The 22,029-nt window shown below is 39.0% G+C and overlaps 1 protein-coding gene across 1 annotated transcript; it reads right to left on the reverse strand.

Annotated features, from left to right (window-relative positions):
* Window positions 1-273: 273 nt before the first annotated feature.
* On the reverse strand, window positions 274-18,334 carry LOC122641487 (sm-like protein LSM7). The gene is made up of 6 exons (XM_043834741.1): window positions 18,289-18,334; window positions 17,959-18,041; window positions 17,754-17,835; window positions 10,371-10,442; window positions 1,383-1,435; window positions 274-655 (listed from the first exon to the last, which is right to left on the reverse strand). The coding sequence occupies exons 2-6, from the start codon at window positions 17,959-17,961 to the stop codon at window positions 566-568; spliced, it is 300 nt and encodes a 99-aa protein (XP_043690676.1). The 5' UTR covers window positions 17,962-18,041; window positions 18,289-18,334; the 3' UTR covers window positions 274-565.
* Window positions 18,335-22,029: the final 3,695 nt, after the last annotated feature.

Below are 22,029 nucleotides of genomic sequence, written 5' to 3' on the forward strand. Positions count from 1 at the left end.
AGACCTAGGGAAATAGAGAAAATGTCATGTGGGTTTCCTCCCCATGACTCCAAAACTGTCTGTAGATATTCAGTTGTTACCATATGCCATGATGGTCCACGCAGGCATCAGAGAAAGGGAAGTCCATTGACACCACAGGGACAAGATGACACTAAATTAATACATTAACCTGCACCATTGAACTAACTAACTCCCTTAGTCCTCGAGGTACTCATGTTAAACTTTACCCAAGTAGCCTCTTCAATCAGTCAACAGTGTAGTTCCAGAAAAGCATTCTTTGAAAATACTGAATTTATATTCCATTTAAGAGAAGAAATGGTCATACCATCCTAAGCAATATCATAGAGGTGACAACACCATTATTTTCAGTGTTATTGAACATACACTAAATGCTACTACCGTTACATTCAGAGGTGATTGAGTCGTATCAACAATAGACAAAATCCAAGGCCTTACCAAACTCCATCATGAACGAGTAACACCCAAAACCAACATGAAGGGACTAAATAAAGCATACCTATAGCCTAGTTAGCTGCAAATTTGGTGCATGAATGGAAGATGAGCCCTACACACCATCTGGCTGGGTAAAGGGATTTGCAATCTCTTCAGTACCATCAGTTGGGGATACAAGCATCACTGCAGTGCCCCTACAAACCTGCAAAACAAATCAAAATAAACATTAAATCCATGAGCCTTTGCCTCTCTCATCAGAGTAAAATTCAACAAACCTTTGTCCTTAAATGATTCAGAATGTAATGAACCAGACCTCAATTTTAATGTAAAAATTAAATTAATTTTAGTAACTGAAGGTTTATTTAATTTTCATGAGCCACCATCTTGAAAGAGGAATCAAAGAATCCACACATGGCCTGGGACCTTCGTAACTCGCAGCATGAATGATGAAGTTATTTTCAAAAAAACTCAGGGGCTGCAGCTGAATTGGGAAGCCTCAGGGACAAGATATTCCTTTTTCGCATGTCTATGAATGTAATTTTTTAATAGTAATATAATTGGACAAGTCAGAAATCTGATGTTCCGTTGAGTTCGAATAGAGAACAAGGGCTGGAAATCAGATCTCTTAGAAAACCTTGCTCCCCCTGTCGGGCACCTTGGGAATGGAGTTTTTTTTTAAAGCAAAAGTACATAATATATTTTAAACCTTTTGGTAACAATGCTTCAGATTCCCCAACTTATTCCCCCCCCCCCCCCCAAAAGTAGGAAGCAAGATATGAAACACCCAAACTCACAGATATGCAAGTACTGTAGGAGACTTTCGTTCATTAAGGTATTCCCATAGCTGGCTTGTGATAAAATGAAAAAGATAAAAAACATAACTTCAAAAGAGGATTAAAATAAATTAAATATATTGGGGGAAGACATACTATTAGGCCAAGAGTCCGGGTTTGATCAGTTGTTTTCAGTGGATCATCTGGATCTGCAGCACAAAGGCAGTAACCACCAGTAATTAATCACTATTTCACACACCCAATTCTATAGAAACTAGCAAGATGTCACAATATATATAAAAAAAATTAATAAGCACAGCCACAAATAAGTGTTATTATAAGGGGAATTTTGTCAGATCATGATAGCCAATGAAATTCAGTTCCCAGGGAGGCTGCTGCACACTGCCAAATGTTCTCTTAGAAGCATTATTGCAGAATCCGGTATTTCAGAAGTAGTGGTTGTTCTACATCTTCTTGATGATCTTCTTTTTGCATAAAGTATAATAATAGCTTTTCCATATTTTCCAGAGATTGATCAACATGTTGAAATCTACTTAGAATTTCTGTTTTGATTCGCATAAAAGCTTCTCGAACGTTTCATAAAAGAGACTTCTTCAAGTTTTGTTCAAACTCTGAACGAGCTGCATTGTATCAGTAGCCATCAAAAGGACTAGAGTTGGATCATTCAACTCTTGACACGGATTGAAGTAGGAAGGTTATTACAGACCCAAATCTACAAGTAATGGGCCCATTAACTTCAAATGAGAAACTTGAACGCTAAGTCAAAACCCAAAGTCATATTGAAAGTAAAGCCAGTCTACTTAGCCTTGCAACAACAACTCAGCCTTTTCCCAACTAAATGGGGTAAGCTACAGGGATCCTTACGAAGACCCAAAAAACAAGAGATTAATAAAACGAATAAAAGAAAGGGAACACAACAACCACAACTACTAATCAGTCTAAAACAAACTAACTGAGGTCGGCTACACGGATCCTTGCCCTCCAATCAGCTCTATTCGACGTCATACTAGAAAAAAGGCCTAAACTATGCATGTCTTTCCTCACCACTTCTCCTAGGGTCATTTTAGGCCTGCCCCTAGCTCTTTTAGTACCTTCAATCTGAATTAAGTCACTCCTCCGAACTGGAGCATCCAGCGACCTCCGTTGAACATTCCATACCACCTCAGGCAACCTTTACGTAGCTTATCTTGAATCGGGGCTACTCCCAAACCAGCTCTAATATGGTCATTCCTTATGTTATCCTCCCTAGTTTTGCCACTCATCCATCACAACATCCTCACTCCGCTACACTTAACTTATCTATATGATGCTTCTTAACTACCCAACACTCCGTGCCATACATCATAGCCGGTCTTATAACAGTCCTGTAAAATTTTCCTTTAAGCTTTAAAGGAATCCGTCAATCACATAACACTCTTGATGCACCTCTCCACTTCAGCCATCCTTACTTTAATCCTCTATGAGACATCATCTTCTATATCACCTTCCTTACTAATGATTGATCCTAGATACCTAAAAAAGCCACTTTGCAGAATCTCCATCTCATCAACTTTCACCCCCTTCATTATCTGTCCCGGAGTTGCTAAAGTTACATACCATATACTCCGTCTTCGTTCTACTTGTCTTAAAATTTTTTGATTCCAAGGTTGATCTCCATAATTCCAGTTGGCATTAATTCAAGCTTTTGTCTCATCCACCAAAACAATGTAATCTGCAAAAAACATGCACCAAGGACCTCATTTGGATGCCTATGGTTTAACTCATCCATGATAAGCACAAATAGATAAGGGTTAATGTTGATCCTTGATGTAACCCAACTATCATTGGGAATTCACTACCTTGACCCTTCACGGTTCATACACTACTCACCACACCATCATACATACACATATTTACTTGAAACATTTCTCCTCCCTAGCATATGCCAAATTAATTCTCTAGGAACTCTGTCATAAGATTTTTCTAAGTCGATAAAGACCATATGGAGATCCTTCTTTCTCTCTCTAAATCTTTCCATGAGTCTCCTAAGTAGGTAGATAGCTTCTATTGTGGGTCTTCCCAGCATAAAGCCAAATTGGTTCTCCGAAATAGAGCTCTCTTTTCTAACCGAACTAAGATTTCCAATTAGGATTATAACTCAAATAAGAAACTAAATAAGTATCTAATAATGAAAATAATAGGGGTGTCAATAATACCCGGCTGGCCCGAACCCGCCCGAACCCGCCCTGAGATGAAATTGGAGTATAACACGGACAAAAAATCAACTCCTCTAATCCAGCAGTCGTGGTGTACTCAGTCCATATCAAAAATCACTCCTCCCCCAAATCGATGTTCACTTGAACAATGCCTTGTGATACTGTTCACATGAACAGTAACTTCTTTTTTTCTTGGTCTTCTTCATGCTTCGATATACATTATAGAGCCTTGGTGATGCAGACTCGTCACCAAATACGACTTTTTTGCTTAGATATAAGTCTAGGGTTGGTTATATACATGTTGGGCCTTGATCCCATGGGTTCTCTATGTAATAGGCCACTTTTATGGGCCTAATATATGGGTAATTAGGTTGCATATGGGATTCCTTAGTTTTATTTTTATGTAATTAGTGGTCATGTGATCATGTGACTAGGTTAAGTGGTCATGTGACTATTTCAGTTGGGCTGGATTATGACTCTATAAGTCCAACCATGTTTTGAGTTTATTTCATTTGTTATTTCACTTTCCTAATCAGTTTAGATTACTTAACAGGTTAAAGATTGGGTTAGGCCTTTCCTTTTTAGTGTAGGAGTCCATTTTTTAGTCTTTTATACAAGGTTGTAAGGGGGGTAAGTATTGAACACGAATTTTGATTAATGAAAAGCTTTTTGCTGCTCTTCTTCTTCATTGAAGATTTTTGTCTTGTGTTTGTTCAAGGTTGGTGGAATTGGTGTTTGATCCAATCAACACCTTGCAATGTGACGCCCAGGAGGATCGTTTGAAGGACTTGGTGTTTGATCCGATTCACACCTTGCGGTGTGAAGCCCGAGTGGTTCAAATTGGTTATTTGTTTCTCCATTGCTGTCACATTCAAGTTCTGATTTCAAGAGTGATTCTACATCATCAAGCACTGTTCAGGACTATAACATCACCCCAAGTCTGATCCAATCTGTTCTTCATCCACAAGTAAGTCTAGAACTGAAAACCTGCAACTATTCTTCTTCCCTTCTAGAAGGTCACATGCAAGGTGATTTTCGAGAGAATTCTGCCCAGCCAAATCTAACCGTTAGAACCTGCTAAAATTTTGATCGAATCTTCCTCAAACCCTAAGAGAGACTCGATCCAAATTTCATTACCATCCACCCAGCTGATTGTCTAAAACTACACTTATACGCCTCTATCTTATCTCTACTAAGAAACCTCCATAACTCCAGATTTAACCATCTGATTTAGCCATAACTTTCAGCATATATTCCCCTCCACCCTACCTACACTCAACCTAAATATTAAGCCCCTCTAACCAACTGATTTCCTGTTATTATGAACCCTAGATTCCATCATCTTCCATCTTTCAAAACCCCAAACCCTAAACCTAACTTGCTGCCTATTCAATCTAACCTACTTCCAACCATCAAAACATCTCAGGACCTTCACTGATAAACTCCCCTACCTCCGTTTGACATAACCCATACATCAAACCCTAACCCTAATTTCACCAAAAACCTTATTTTGACCTAGCTGATTCACCTGTTTATAATAGATCTTGGTTTACTGGCTCCTAGTTGGTCTCCTAACGATCTAGGCCTACATTACTTGGCTATTTTCATCTTTCTTAGTGTTCCTTTTACTTCATAAACCCTAATTTTACGTATATACCTCCGACAGGTGACTTGATGTGTAGTGCCTACTTCCGGTCCACTATAACTCGAATTGGTTTCGTTAAGTAGGTTATAGAAATAACCATTCCATCTCTCTTCGATGTCCTCATTCCTTACTAGAACTCTACCATCATCACTTATAATGCATCTAACATGGTCGAAGTCTCTACTCATTCTAGCTATCTTATAGATAGTTTTTCCCCTTCCTTAGTGTTTAGATTGTTAAAGAGATCTTTGTATTTCTTCGCCCTTGCATTCCCCATAATCTTCTTAGCTTCATTTCTAGCAGACTTACACCTTTTTAGATCTTCTACATCCTTAGCCATGCCTTGAAACTAGCTTTCTTAGTCTTGATGGCTGCTTGGACCGCATCATCCCACCACCAAGTCTCTCTGGAAGTGACGTTTTCCTTCTGATTCCCCTAGGACCACGTTAGTCACCTTCTTAATACACGTAGAGATCTCGTTCCACATCAAATTAGTATCTCCCTTCAAGTCCCACTTTCCTTTTTTGACCACTTTGTCAGTAAATGACTTCAAGGAGTCTCACGTGAGGAGACACATATCCATGACCACCATCTATGTTGAGTGGTTAAGCTCTCCCCTGGGATAACTTTACAATCCTTACAACACAATCTATCAGACCTTCTAGTTATGAAGAAATCTATTTGGCTATTATGATGTCCACTTCTGTAGGTAACTAAATGCTCCTCTCTTTTCAAAGTAGGTGTTTACAATGGACAGATCATAAGCAACCGCAAAATCCAAAACTAAGATACCCTCCTCATTCCTCTCATCAAATCCATAACCTCCATGCACACTTTCATAGCCTCTACGATCTCTCCTTACATGACCATTCAGATCACTCACTATAATAATCTTTTCTCCTTGACTAATGTCTTGCACTAATCCATCCAAATGTTCCCAGAATTGAAACTTACTACTTTCATCCAATCCTACTTGGGGAGCGTAAGCACTGATAATATTGACTACCCTCTTTCTCTAACACAAGTTTGATGGATATAATCCTATCTCCAAGTCTTTTAACATCCACTACATCATTCTTTAGAGCTTTATCCACTACTATGCCCACTCCACTTTTATTACTTTGCATCCCCGTATACCACAGTTTAAAATCGCCCAACTCCTTAGCTTTCTTACCCTTCCATCTAGTTTCCTAAATACATGCAATATTAATCATTCTTCTACTAATCACATCAATCAGTTCTAGACTCTTACCTGTTCAGGAACCAATGTTCCAAGATGCTACTTAGCCTTGCAAATTTTAGGAATATTACAGCTTGATGAAATTTTAAACAAAAATAACAGATTAACAGATGAACACCTTTCTAAAAAAATTTAGCTCAATTGGATCTCAGGAAAGGAGTCTAAAAATCCCATAACATGACTGTTCGTAGCACGCCCAATCTAAACTCTAGCTTGAGTTGTTGGATCAAGCTGAAACTTGGTGGGTTTAAAGTACCCGAGGTCTACTTTCAGAATATGAAACTTAAAAAATTCCCGTCGGGAAAGCTGATTAATATCTAATTTTCGAAGGTTGCTAGTTTTCAGAAAGGACCTTTTACAACCAGGCATGTGACATGGTTGTTTGATCCCTCCTCCGCTTTTAAAGTCTGTTTGAGCTCAAATTTGAGGAGGGTCTTCATCTATCAACCTGCCACTTAAAAAAAATTCAGTTTTGGAGCTTCCAACAAACTTTGGTAAGTTTTGCAAGATGGCTGGTTCATTTTTCATTAAAAAACTTGCTATTCCTTTCTAGCTTAAATAAGAATTCCTTTCAGTTGGTGTTTGAGCTTATTACTTGAAGTTGATGGGACAATTTAGTGGTAGTATTAGAGTTTAGACCCTGCCTAGTGGTACATGATCAAAATCATGTCGGTAAGACAATGTTAGACATAACCCATTCACCCAGAATGTGTTTCATCCATTCAACAGTAACTGTGGGACCAGATCTTTGGACCAATACTCATAAGTCAGAGATCACATGATCAGATAATTTTGAACAGTCAATAGTAACTTGAGATTGACCAAAATCTTGTTCTGGCAGGTTCAGCCAATTGGTGTCCCATCCCAAAGGTTACTTACCATTTTGGTGGTTCAAATTTAAGAGCTACCTATTTAAATATCAAGGATTAAGTATCGATACGTATCGGGATAATACGCCCAATTTGAATCGGTATTGGTAGGAACCAAGACAATACAGCATAGTTGTCTAGGTGCATCCAGGCACCTTGGTCACCCAGGCAGGTGTCACCTTTCATTCAAGCCCCCCTACAAGTCTACAACACTTCAGGTCGCCTAGATGCCGTAGCAACTATGTGATACAGCAAAGAGACAAAACTGTAAAACAAAAAAAATATTTATATATAAAGTATCGAACCAATAAAGACCATCTCGGTTGATACAACCCGAGACAGTTCGATAGTGGCTACATACTAATGCAGGACTGGATTGGGTTGGTTTGGTACAGATCTGAATTTTTTGGTTCAAAATCTGGTTCCATCGATTGGGTGAGTACATCATGGAGGTTGACCAGTCAATAGTAACTTGAGATCGGCCTAAGTCTTGCTCTGATTTCATCCAAAGTCTTGATACTCAGACACCTTGTATTCAATAGATAGATGGTAACTGACAATCCATTAGGAACAAGTAAAAATCTAGACAGAATGTTCCACATCCAAGAAGGAGCAAGGATTGACTTTAGAATAGCATGTCCGCAGGCAACTAAACCTGTAAAAGTTGTTCATTTAGAATTACATAGCCGGACCAGATTAAGCTAATCTGGTTGGGCCATGAATTCGCAATTTTCCCCCTGTTTACTAGTTTATTTCTATGGAGCACCTCTGGAATCATTTTCATAATAGGCATGTATCACTACCACAAGGTAGCACAATGAAACAAAGTCACAGACAGCTTACCCAAAATTAAAAACTCAGTTTCTAAGGATGCAATGTACTTTGTAGCGTGCATGAGCTGGGTGCATTACAGAGCAAGATGGGGCTATTCAAGTTTGGATCAAGGGGTCACCAGCTGAGTCCAATAAAATAGGAAGTAGTGCGTCAGTATTTAGTTATATTATTTACTTGTTTGAATGTGTCTTTACATTTTAGTAGTTGGGTAAGTTATGTTACTTATGTAGTAGCGGGATCAGCTCAGTTAATTGAGTCATTGGCAACATGTGGGTTATGGCAAAGTTTGTTGTAGTTTTTGCATTTAAAGCAAGTTGCTCTCAATGAAAGGGAATATAGAAGAATTCATCTGTCATCAGAATTGGAAGTGGACTCCCTTGAAGAGTCATTTATCTGTTTATATTCTTGTACATCTCATACTTGGGTCCTTTCCTATTGTTGTCCTCCTTTTTCTGAATAAAGTCTGTTAATTGAAAAAAAAAATATACACAACATCATTCCTGCAGAATGCAGACCAAAAAAGCAAGCTCATTTGTATGATGGGACTTGGTCATATACAAATTTGATGCAGTTAAGGATGTCCAATCGGGCCAATTACGCATCGGAAGACTTTATTTTGGCCCATGATTGTGTTCTATGGGCCTTGGAAATTTTATTTTGGGTTTATTTATGTAATGGGCCTAATTTAAAAGGCCATAAAGAGGGAGTAAAGTTAGTACACAAGATTAATTAGTTAAGTGTTTGAGTTAGATTAAGATACTTAATAGTTTCTAAGAGTTTTCTGTTTTAAGTCTTCTTACTTTAAGTCAGTATAAAAGAGTGATTTGAGTCCCTTTGTGAGTCAATTTAGGAATTTTATAAGGTCTTTATATTTGCCATATACCCCCCCCATCTATTAGAGATGTATTGAGTAAAGAACAAGAGTGTTTTTTTAAAGAGTTTTGGAGCTGTTGAGTTTGGCATACGGGATTGGTATCCCAGACTTTATTTCTTCTCTTCTCTGCTTCTTCTCCATTGATTACAACTTACAAGGTTAGTTCTGATTATGTTCCTATCATAAAAATCTTATTTTGTTCCTGGTTTCTCCATTGCGGGCCTCGGCGCAACAGTAAGGATGCTCCATTGCGACCTAGTGGTTGCAAGTTCAAGTTGGGAAACAGCTTTTCCGCAAAGCGGGGGTAAGACTACTTACATTATGACTCTCCCCAGACCCCGCAGTGGCGGGAGCCTCATGAACTGGGTACACCTTTTTTTTTTTTCCTTAAATCCCTACTCCAACTAGGAATTTTCTGAAACTTCAAATCTAACCATTGGATTTCAATTTTGCTTCTATACTTGGCAATTGGGTTCTGTTCTGAATCTTCTTACGGTTTCAAAAATCAAACTTGAAACTTTCTTACTACACGTCTGATTTCGGTTTAAACAATTTTCAAAATCTGTTTTTTAATCTGATCTCACATTTCTAACTATCATTAGGGTTGTTATATGGTACTGAAATCAATTTCTAATCTGGTTTATCTGAACCTTCTATCAATTCTCGGATTTGGGAATTCATTCTTCAAGTAGGAATCTTCAGATCCTAAGAATCTAAAAGTTGGATCAAGCCTGATTTACGATATTATATTCTCCCATCCAATTAGAGCCTTTTGACCAAAATTTTGCCTGAATCTGATCCCTTGATTCTTTGTTACTAAAACTCTTTGGAAATCTGGTTTTGTTCGTTACTTGTGATCCTGTCGCAAGCATATCGCCATCTCACTGGTTCAAGATTAGCACTGCATTAAATCCTTGGAGGTGCCACAAATAAGAGTAAACCAATCATATGTTTAATTCATTCATTAATCTGAACGGCATAAATGAATGCATCAATAAGGATATGGCCTCCTATTGTCAGTAGTGAACAGGATAAAATTGTCATAAAACCCAGGCAAAACTGTCTCATTGAACAAACATTACTCAGGACACTCCTACACGGGTTGGCTCGAGGATTAACTTTATACAGGAACCAGATTGACTTGTTGACTTGACCAACTAGCTGGTCCAACATATCGGCCAGCGATTAGCAGCAAATCTAAGCCACCAGAAACTACACAGCCAAACACTGAACTGGCGTTATGTCAATGGTGGTCGCAATAATTATGGAGACTAATGTACAGGAAAGTAAAGCCTGGGACTGTTTCTAGAACATGCATATTGATCAATCTACTAGAAAAAAGTGGCCAAGCTAACATATACTGTAGAGAATAAGGCATGAACTTGATTGGTCATTATCATGAACAAGTGCAGATCATGCATGCTTCCCCATTGACACTACTATCAATAAACCATGTAAGTGAGTACCTCTTAGAAATTCTGTAGCTCCATCCAGTACAAGGTTTAACAGCTGGTCATATCCTTTCAAAATTCCTGTCACTGTCAGAGAAAAAAGATCACTCAGTGAGGTATGACAATTTGGATCAAGGATATGAACATGCTATTCTATTGAGATCTTGTAGCATGACACATGAACAGAGAAGTTGCTCAACAGGTTTCCCTCTCCAATGTTTAGAGAGATGAACTGCCAGCAGGTTATTTCAGGAGTGGAAATTGTTAGTATGGAGAGGGCATTGGAGAACCATGGATGATTTCATAATCAGCCCAAGACTTTTGGCATTCCCCTCCTTTCTTCTCTTTTCTTTCCCCCCTCCCCCTTTTCTTTTTTGGAGACAAAATCCAGCTTTCATATTTTTTAATTTTTTATTTTTTTTTGGGAGAGGGGGGGGGGGTTTGGGGGGAGGGGGAGAGGATGGATAAATATAAATCCTTGAAACCAAGTTACCCCATAAAGTGCATGGAATGCAAACAATAAGCAATACAAGAATGCTAGGTAAAGATAAAATAAATAATGTAGCTTTCACCTATTTGTTTGGGGGATGTAAACAAAGCAGAAACTATAGTGTCCTCAAAATTAAGATTCATGATTGAGGTCTCGGGATAATGAAGCCACATGAGCTCAAGTGCCCGTATGTGTCTAGATGTCAGATCACTCTGAAACATAAACCTTAGGATACTGGGTGTCAGTTAATGTGGATCCAACAACTTTACACAGGTAAGAGGATACTTCGTACATAACAAGTTTACATGATACCTTAGTAACCAAGCATATTAAAATGAAACAAAAAAAAGTGCATAGACTTATATAATATATGTCTATGCAAGGTTAAAACGGCATAGACTTGTATATTATAAATGATTGAATATTCTAGCGATTTTATATGTTAAGGGTTCATAACAACTATTTGTAAAATCTATAACAACTAGTTGCATAAGCGAACATGGGTGGTTCCATAGAGGATCCCATACCCATCCCACTAGTCATATTTCAGCTCAAAACAAGTGGTTGAAATGCCTCAAAAAGAAAGTTCAAAGTTTCAGAATGAAATCTAATTATTGTAATGGCATTCATGCACTTTATGAAACTTTAACTCACTTTTCAAGCACTTCATGCACTTGGTTTCAGCTGAAATTTAACCAGTAAAGTGGGTGTGGGGTCCTCTATCACATGGATCCACTTGTAGACACCCCCATTTTGTCACCTTGGGGATGAACGGAGCAATGATGAAACATTGTTCTGGAACATGGTGTGAGGCCTAGTTTTGGCAGGAGAGGACTCTCCCGACTTAGTTTAAAAACCTGAATCACCATGGAGAAATTTCGGAAACTGCCCTAAAAATGACAGGATTGCCCTGGTAAGTTTGACTGGTCAAACTTACTAGAAATCAGTTCATTATTGCATGGTTAGGCGGTTTTTAACGTAAAAACCCTTGTATTATGGTTTGAAAACTAAGCTTATCTTCCTATATTTTATGAAAGATTCCATTTTTTTGCACGTGGAACCTACACTTGAACGGATTTTCAAAAAAAAAAATATTCAGTGGAGACCTTCGGGTGCTCTAGTATGAAGGAGGGATTTGATTCAGACTGAAGGAGCTAAAAGAGCCAGGGGCAAACCTAGAATAACTCTAGGAGAAATGGTGAGGAAAGACATGCATAGTTTAGGACTTGCATCAAGTATAACCTCGAACAGAGCTGATTGGAGGGTAAGGAATAAGGATCCATGTAGCCAACACCATTTAGTTGGGATAAGGGTGAGTTGTTGTTGTTGCTGTTGTAGTACATTAAGAAACCTCGTACTTTATATATAATGAATGGAATGCACTTGTCTCTTCGTACTTTGTTCTCTTCCTTATACATGATATATTTTACATATTACTTATTTATAGTGGATTATACTTCAAAACTGGATTTATTCCTTGCAAATAGACCTCTCTTCGATTAAAAGATTAGGTCCATCCAGTGCTTGTATCCATTATTTCTGAAGTTGTTTATTTTTCTGGTTGTAATTGTGATCCTATTTTGGGGTTAAATCAATTGTGACTTCGCCTTATATTATGTGATGAAGGACCCCACACCATTTCACCATTTTCCAACCTGGGCTTCCACTAGAACAAGGAGCCTACCTGAGACGCCAGGTCCCATGCACAAACCTTCAAGTTCCCTTCACCTTATGTATCATCCGACATCCATGCGATGACGTCTGAAAAATCAACTTCCACAATAATGCAAAAGAAACCCTCCACAACAGAAAAATCAAGTCCCACTGGAGTGCCATGATTTCTGCTCTAAATGAGTCTCACTTCCCTGTATTGCCTAAGAAGATCCCAATTGTAACCCCTGCAGTGGTCCTCACTATACCGAACTTGATTCTGCAATTTGCGGGATGGGGGAACGAGGATTTATGTTGGTGGGTTGGGTCAAGAATTGCCAACCTCAGATGACAATTGATAGCAGAATATAATTTTCTCACGATGGAGTGTTGGAGACTTGGAGTGTGGAGCCCAGCTGAGCACCAATAACTCATGACAGAAGGTTGGCCGAATGCCCGGTCAAGGAAGATTCTTGTCAACGTTCCGTCCGCGCACACCATCGTGTAAGCTGGACTGGCTTCCCTGTGACAGAAATTCTTGTGCAGCGAAAAAAGTACTTGATGCAGATCCAAGCCTTCATGAGCTGAAGAAGCCCCCCTAATCATAGGGTTTTAGTAGGAGCCTTAGACTAGTTTATACTTAGTTTATTTCAGTTCTATACTTAGTTTTATTTTTATGTCTTTAATTGAACCGGTTCAAATTGGTTGCATCCAATTGGGTTCAATTTAAGTTGGTTTAATTTAAGTGAAGTATTCCTATTGGCTATTGGCATCTTATAATCTTATATCCTACTGGTTGATAAGGAATCTTCTTAGTTTAAGAGTTTTAAGTGTTTTAAGTTAATAGAGGTAATTAGGACTTTTAACTTTGAGTTATTTCATTACGTCACACTCCTTCCACGTTTTTGGAAGAGAGAGGATTTTAAATTATAGTATGATTGTGGCCCTTAGGCCCTTCTTAATAGAAATCATGGGAGAGGCTCCTCCACCAATTAAAGTTTTAAAAAAATTCGTTTCTATGCAGCTGTTTCTCTCTTCTGAGATTGCCTTGTGAGTCATATCAAGGTTGAAGGGTTGGTGGATCTCCAGTGACTCCTTGCATCTTGTAGATCGGGAGGTTCATCTTCAAAGCTATCTTCAAGGTTGCTGCCATTGAAGATCTCCTTAAACCAATAAGTTATTTACTGTTTCAGTATTCCCCTCTTCTTCTTAACCCTCCAACCCAAGCCCCACCTGCCCTAATCGATCCACATTGTCTCTTCCATTAAAAACCCATTGATCCCCATAAACCCTAATTGTTCCAAATTCTGTCCAGCCTTGTTCCTCCATCCAATCTCAACCAAATTTCAACCACAGCCCCCTCTCATCTCCTCCTTCACTCGACCTAAGTTGCAGCCTCATCCAACCACTCGAACCCTAATTTGTCTTGTCTCTGTAAAACCCAAAAAAAGCCCTAAATTCTGTATAGCCCAATTCAGCCATCAGAACTACACCATATTACAGACGAGTACCCTTCCCATTGCCCCTAAGACTTGACCTTAGCCCCTTGCCCCAATTCCAAGTTTAAACCCTAGTTTTAACCTAAATTCTAAAACCCGAAACCCTAACCCTAATTTCTGTAATTTTTAATTTTTGTTTAAACCTTGTTCAAACCTACCCTATTAGCTTCTCCTAGACCTGCCCATTAAAACCATATAAGATTCAACCCTATTCTCATAAACCTAACTCTAGATTTGACCTAAAATACCCCAATCGGCCAACACCTTTTTGTGAGGGTTTGCTCTACCTGGCTCCTAGTAGGTCTTCTACCTATCTAGGACTACATTAGTACTTCTATCTATTCTTATTTGAGTCCTTTGCCGACCCCCTCCTTTTTCAGATCATGAAACAAGTTTCACTATAATTTCAAAGGGGAAAGTTTGGGGGTGTGGACAGAAGTTCTGTCACTTCCCCCAAATACGCAGCATTTTCTTTTCCCCCCAAAGGTTCTTACCAGAGAACATTTTCTTATAGAGTGCAACCCATTTAACTGCTAACAGCCAGCAAGTCATCTTCCCACCTCTTTTCCATGGAAAGAAACAGGATGGGTTTGTTTGGGGGAGGGGAGAGAGAGAGAGAGAGAGAGAGAAAGAAAGAAAGAAAGAAGGAGAGATAGTAAACTAAAACAAGGGGATGTGTGGTTTAGCTTCAGAGTGTCATTCTTAGTCCAACTCACACTTCTGAATTGAATAAACTAAGTCCCATGTGCGGCTTTTATCATATATATATTTTTTTAAATGTAAGCTGAATTCATTTAGTAAATAAGTTGACAAAATTATATTTAATTTCTATATGTGAGTCTCGAATAACACACTATATATTTTACAGGCACTCTTGCAACTGTTAGCATAACCTAGCCTCCCCACCCCACCCCCTCGCGAGCATGGATAATTTTCCAGCAGCTTTGAACGAGAACAATCTGCAAATTTGAGTTCTACAACCTGCATCGAGTGTTCTACTCTCTAGCAAGGTTTTAGGACTCGGTTTCGACCAGCCACAAAACCAAGTTCTGCCAAGATCTCGGCGAGTTGGTGTATTTTTTCCTGTCAAGACTTGGTGGTGGGTTTCGGTGGCCATATGGCCAAGATAAGTCTTGAAACTTGACATCCACCCTGTTTTAGGCTTCTAAATACAATGGAAACATTAGTTTTTACAAATTTAAACCCAAAATGGAACTTTGACTTCGGACCTAGATTGGTAGTTACAAGTACCGCGGTCCTCAGGGACGAGGTTCCACCCGGCCTTTAGGCGATAGGGATTAGTCTTCTGATGTTGATGGCATGTCATTGCGACACATCATCATGGGAATGGGGATCATGCTTCATAAGAATGGAGTCGCCATCTAGGATTAGGGCCTAGGACCCAATTGGGGGTAGCCCTATCCAGTATGAGTGGAAATGGGCTACGAGATTCCATATGATCTGGTCAGAGATCGGATAAGGGGTCAGGTTACAAGTATGGGAAGGTGTTAGGCACCCATCTTGTCCGATTGAATCGGTCTTTCTATTCTAGATGCTGAATGCCGAATATTCTCTCCTCATAAAGTATGTTTGAAATAACTGTACAACATGCATTCCATCTATACTATATACACTCAAACAAGGACGGGAAAACACAAAAAACTACATTATAACGATGAAGATGAAATGATTATACCTTCACACGGGAACTCCTTGACTATCGGTGGTCCCCTAGCTCAGGTGGAGACGGATGGGCGTATCATCATTGGTTCTTCGAGTAGAGTCACGGCTCACTGAGGGTGTTTCTTATTATTTGTACACAAACGGAATAACGGCTATGAAAGAAGATTCTTGTTACCTGTATACGGGCAGAGTAACAGCCGGATTAGGAGGAGAGCACTCATCACTCAAGTGGGATAATCGAAGGATCTATCCATGCTTTGGGAGAAACTACTCACAATCACTCAAAGTGGCCCAAAGATAGCTGAGAAATCGATTTGGAGGGTCTTCCTTGCCTATTTCTCTATGAAAATGGGGGTAGGGGGACCCTCCTATTTATAGGGGTACCCCACGGATCACGGCGCCGTAGAAGATTTTTCCACGACACCGTGGATGACGTCACTTTGGTGACGTTCGTCCTTTTCCACGGTGTCGTGGAATGCCTTTCACAGCACCGTGGTGAATTACCACAGCGCCGTGTTCTGGGCACGACATCACCAGCGTTGTGGGCCTTTCTGGGCTAGTTTGGGCTTACTTTGTACTTCTCAAGGGGTATGGGTGCGACGTTTTCCATCTGTGTCCCGTCGTCATCATCGCCAAGGGTGGTGGCAAAATTTCAGTGTCTACAGTAGTCTAAGACGCAGGTGAGCTCTACCCTATGCCATTCCAAACAATATTTAGAACACATATAATTAAATTAGAAGTGCAAAACAACTTAATTAAGCATTAGGAATTAAAAAACATCAAACTATAAACATTTAATGCATTAGGCATCATATTCATAATTATACTTGGTTTGTTAATAATTTTTAGAAACTTCGAAAGAGACATAGATTAAACAAATACAAGTGTAACAAGTCCTAGGATCCTACTATCCTAGTAGCTAGTGCTGAAATGAGTGCCGAGCCGGATCATCAAAACGACCATGTTGTTGTTGTTGCCTTTGTCGAATCAAGCTCTACTATGATTGAATCACAAATGTTGGCCATGACATATTATGCTGGAAGTAACACTCGAATTCATCCACAACAGCCCTAGAAATGGAATCATCAGCGTACTAGAGGTATCCTAACCTAGGGTATATATCTCCGAAACGTAAGGAACTTGAAGCTTCAATCAACAATCTCCAACCTTCAATCTTCAATCTTCAATCTCCAGCAGTTAATGTGACATTTCCCAACAAAAATGGTGAAAAGCAACTGTTTGGAGGAGTTTTCCAAACAACAAAGGCAAGGTATGCTGAGTTAGGCGAGTTTTGTCGAGTTCTGGGTCGAAAATGGGTACTTATAACAATAGAATTGGGTCTGGTTCGACCGAAATGAACCAAAATCTCGGTTGAGATATGGTATATTTTGTATATCACCATGCATCTTGTTTGGTAGACCACGAAACCGACAAAATAGCGAGATCTCACCGAGATCTTGTACCATGCTCTCTAGCTACATTAAGAAAAACATTCTAACTAATAAGTTCCATCTATTTTAACTTGATCTTGTGATGCAAAACTCATAAGAAATATTCTATTTCTCTAGCAGAATCCCCCGTAAAGCTGTAAAAGCCTAGTGTTACAGGGAGTAATGGATACATCATTATAAGGGCATTCTGCGTAGCTTTTCCTATTCATAAGTAACTAAATTTGCTAACTTGAACAGATTCAGTGCTCACTTGCTGAACGCGGTCACAGGTTCAAGTCCTAGAAACAGGGGTAAGGTTGCATACATTTGACCCTCCCCAGACCCAGTTAAATGTGGGAGCCTTGTGCACTGGGTACGGCCTTTGAACAGATTCAGCACTAATGATAATGGCAGTATCAAAACTCCATACAGATCAAAACTTACTCGTAGATGTCATTCAAATTCCTCTTCAGTAGGGGGAAGAAGCTGTATAATACGGAGGTTCCATGATCCATTCCACCCCCAACCCCAAACACCCTTTTTTGGGGTCGGGAGGGTGAGGAAAGGGTTTAAATCCGTTAATAAAGCTCACATTCCTACATCAATTTCACAAGTACTACTACTAATTATAAAGATTGAGGCTTACCTTGTCTACCACCAGTTAGCTTCACTTGGACACCCTTGTCCACAAACTTTGCCAGGTCTAAAACTGTTTCTTTCCGGCCTGACTGAAACAACGATACGGTATGACACTAAGTAAGATAGCCTCCAAAACAACAAAATCCAACATATTGCAATATAACCAGAAAGAAAAGAAGCTCAGAAAGCGATAGAGAGAGAGGGAAATTTGCCATTCTGTAATAATCTCCCGGATTCCTTCAGAAAGGGGCGGCGGGGGAGAAATATTGAAATAAACAAACAAGCTTTCCTCCCTGATTTTCACATAAACACAGAACATCCAGTATCAATTAATGGATCAAACGGAAGGAATGTAAAACCCTGAGAACTCAACTGAAAACAAAAACAATACAAAGTTTTGGGCAACAAATATACCGTTTGATATGTAAAGGAATGATGACCGTGAGTAAGAGCAACCGACGACGACGGTGTCTAGTAGACGCCGTTCTTTTCCCGCTTCTGCAAAGAGCAAATCCTTGTGAAATTTGACTACCAAGACTGACAGTAGACTATGTAGTCGTTGAAAACATGGGCGCGTATTGCTTTCTGAGGAAACGTTAGGTTGGCCGACTGTTAGGTTGGCCGACTGTACTTGTTCCCCCTGCTGCCTCTGGTGACGTTCGATTTCTCCCTCTCTATGAGCTCTGTGTCACAAGGAGATGTCAAATGGGCAGGTTCGATCGGTTTAGGCTAGGGTTAACCGTTAACGTAAATGGTCTACCAAATCGGCCGATAATAGATTCGGCCCCAAGGTCCAGGATTGAACCAATTTAAAATAAAGAATAAAATTACCAAAAAAAAAAAAAGGAAAGAGAATGTTACCTGACGGTGTACGATGCAAGGATCTTGTGCCTAGACACAGGGCCACGCGAAATGACCGTCGCACCCTTGGAGATTTCTGCCTTTGATTTCATCTCCTTTCGCACACGTTAGCACGCATCGTAGCGCTAGTTGATCTACGACCATCGTTGTGTGGTAGTCATTTCACGCGGCCATGTTTTTATGCGCAAGAGCCACACACTACACACGACCAGGTAAGTGTTCTGTCTCAGAATAAAATATGAACTTACCTAGCTTAAAAAACTTTTTTTCTGGAGGATGCCCTTGAGCTCATCCAGTGCCAACTCCAAGTTGTGGAGATTCTACATCGCAAATGCTAGCACTATTTGGACATTCTGGTTGTTTCTAAGGATTTTTGGGATTTCCAAGAGGTTCTAGAGGTATTCTAATGCTTAGAAATGCTTCCGTGATTGTTTATGATTTTTTGGGACTTTTTTGGATTTTTGACGGGAGAAAAAACACTACCCGATCGCATGAGACACATTGCCCCTGCACCTTGACACGGTGGTATGCGAAATAACCGTCGCACCCCTGGTCATTCCCGAGTTCCAATTTTCCCTTTTTATCTTTAAAATTGTTGGCAAAACAAAATAGAAATCGAAACTTTGCACAAAGAGGAGAGAGGGTGCTGCTCTAAGGTTGGGAGTTGTGGTTTTGAGTGTGGAACTTGTGGAAGGAGTTTCTATTATATGAAAAAATAATTTGGGGATATGGTGGGAATTTTTTAGATCTTTTTTTCTAGCTGAACCTTTTAAGTTTTTATAGACAAAACACAGATTTTTTGTGAGATTGTTAAAATGTTTCAAAGCGGTAAAAACTCTCGTGAAATTCCCATGGCAAAGCCGAAGTGCACTCAAGTGACGAAAACGAAAGCCCAAATCATGGACCACCCTGTAGTTTTCTTCGCTCTAAATGCCCTAGCTGATCTACGACCACCCTAAACGAGTTCTGGTTTTCTATGTTGGGGTAGCTTGCTTCCACTTGTGGTGGGCGGGTGAAGGGTGCTCTTAAGGTGGCCGAGGGAGGCTGGAGCCTGGAGGTGAGGCAAATCTTATGCGGCCTCGACTTCAGCAACTAGCACAGAAAGCTTCTACTCTTTCCCAAGAATCGATGACTATTCATAGCTATTATTGACAGCCAAAAAAAGTTCGACTCAGTGCTTTATTTTCACCATTAGTATATGGATTGTTCTCCAATAACCAAATACCTTTCTGTAAATACTGCTTACTTTGTGTAGTTCGTTATATGGTTCATGAGTGGGAACTTAGTTTCGTCTAGGTATGCGCCCTTGGATTGTTTGTTGAATATTCAACTCTTGTTGCAACTGCTACTGCTATTTTCTTGATCTATCCAATAGGTCAAGAAAGCTTCTCAGATGGTATGCCTCTAGGAATTTCCGGTACTTCCAACTTCATGATTGTATTCTAGGTTGAGCACAACAGCCCGAGGATTTTTTTGGTATTTTAGCATTTTTATGACTTTTTAATGATCTTTTAAATGTCAATTTTATGGCTTCATACTGTTAGATCTGTTTACGGTGCAATGAATGTGTCGAAAGTGGGTCAGGTTTGGGTCATAAGTCAGGTCATTGTACAACCTATGGTCCAAATCCATCGCCTTTTCTTTTTCTTTTTCTTTTTTAAATCCAAATAAGTGTTGATGCTAATGACATCAACGTGGTTTGACCAGGGTCAACCATTCAACCCCCGATTAGCCAACGTTCTGAACCGTAGTTTGATATGTGATATGACCAATCTAACCAGAAATTTTTTTTTATCATACAACTATAAATCAAATCATATTTTTCAAATTGTAAGTCTGATTTTCATAAACCACATGTCATTTCGAAGCTCATCCCGAATACTATCCAATGGAATAGAATTTTGACACTAATTTGGCTAAAAATTAGTTAAATTTTATTTCAAGTGTGAGACCCATATGGATAAAAATCATATGAAATGATGTCCAAATTAAGCTATTTGTGTACCATATTCAAATACTGAATTTTTATGATAAAATATATTTAAATCATGAATTTCAGACTTTCTTTAAGACTATTTATTTATTTTTCCTAGTTAAGTTATCATAGGGGTAGCTTTGGTAACTATAAAAAAATAATAAATAAATAAAAAACTAAAAAATGGGTCATCACCTTTATCCCATAATTGTCATCTCATCATTGCCCTGAAACATACTCAAAGTGACAAACTGGGTATCTATAGCTACTACCCACAATTCTGAAAAATGTGGTTGTTTATTGTTACTGATCACTTCTGGCTAATTTTAGGTGTGAACAACAGACTAGGCACCTACTCTGATACCACATGAAAGAAATAGACTCTGAAATTGAAAGACGAGGGTAGCAGAACTTACCTCCTCATCGAGAATCCCACCATGTTGTCAAACTGTGGGTGAAACAGGACTGGTTTTTTAAAACCCTAGCCCAACCCTGAGTCCTCTTAGTTCAACCCAACCCTGTCGGGCTTAGCCTAGCCCTTAGTTAGTAAGTTCGAAAACGGCAATTGAACGGGAACGGATACGTACGGCAATTAAACGGACTAGACGGTAATAATACTTTTAAAAAATCCGACTTCATAAAATGCATACTGTAATAATACGGTACGCTTTTAATATGGGTATAATACGACATAGACGGCAATAATTCTTTTAAAAAAACGGACATATATTCATTATATAACATGCATTCATCACCTAATAAACAAAATAATATCATGATTTTATGAACTAAAATAAACACAATAATATAATATGCTATATAACATCTTTAAGATTATCATTTAACATACCAAAATATCAATAATCTACAAGAAATGAATGTAGATTGTCGAAAATGAGATGAGCAAGTTGATTACCTTATCATTAAATCTTATTCAACATTACATTTTATTATCTTGAGAACCATATATTTTATGTGTTCTTAAAGAAAAACAGAGAGAATGGATCTCCTATAAAATAGAATAGAGAATTAGAATAGAGATTGAGCCGTTTCGCCAATATCACACTGATTCATTTGCTTCACTACCACCATCAAAGTTCAAATACCGAGAGAAACAAGAGGAGAGTACAAGACTTAAGTGCCGCTTTGTTGAACGGAGATGGGGAGGATGATTGGAGATGGATGGCGGCTACTGTTGCCTGCTATGGTTGGATGTTCAACGCAAATCGAAAGGGACGAAAGGGAAAGTGAAATCGTTTCCCTAAATTCTAATCTTTTGGGTATTTTTTTTTTAATTTAAAAAAAAAATGTATAATACGTGTATTATACGAGTACAATACTCGATCGATTAAAAACACATTTTTTTATAAAAATACGGGAAAATACAGGGACAGGAGTATTATACGTTTAAAAATTTACGCGTATTATACGCGTATTTACTAACTAA

The sequence above is a fragment of the Telopea speciosissima genome, chromosome 10 (genome assembly GCF_018873765.1).
Source record: "Telopea speciosissima isolate NSW1024214 ecotype Mountain lineage chromosome 10, Tspe_v1, whole genome shotgun sequence".
NCBI classification, from domain to species: Eukaryota; Viridiplantae; Streptophyta; class Magnoliopsida; order Proteales; family Proteaceae; genus Telopea; species Telopea speciosissima.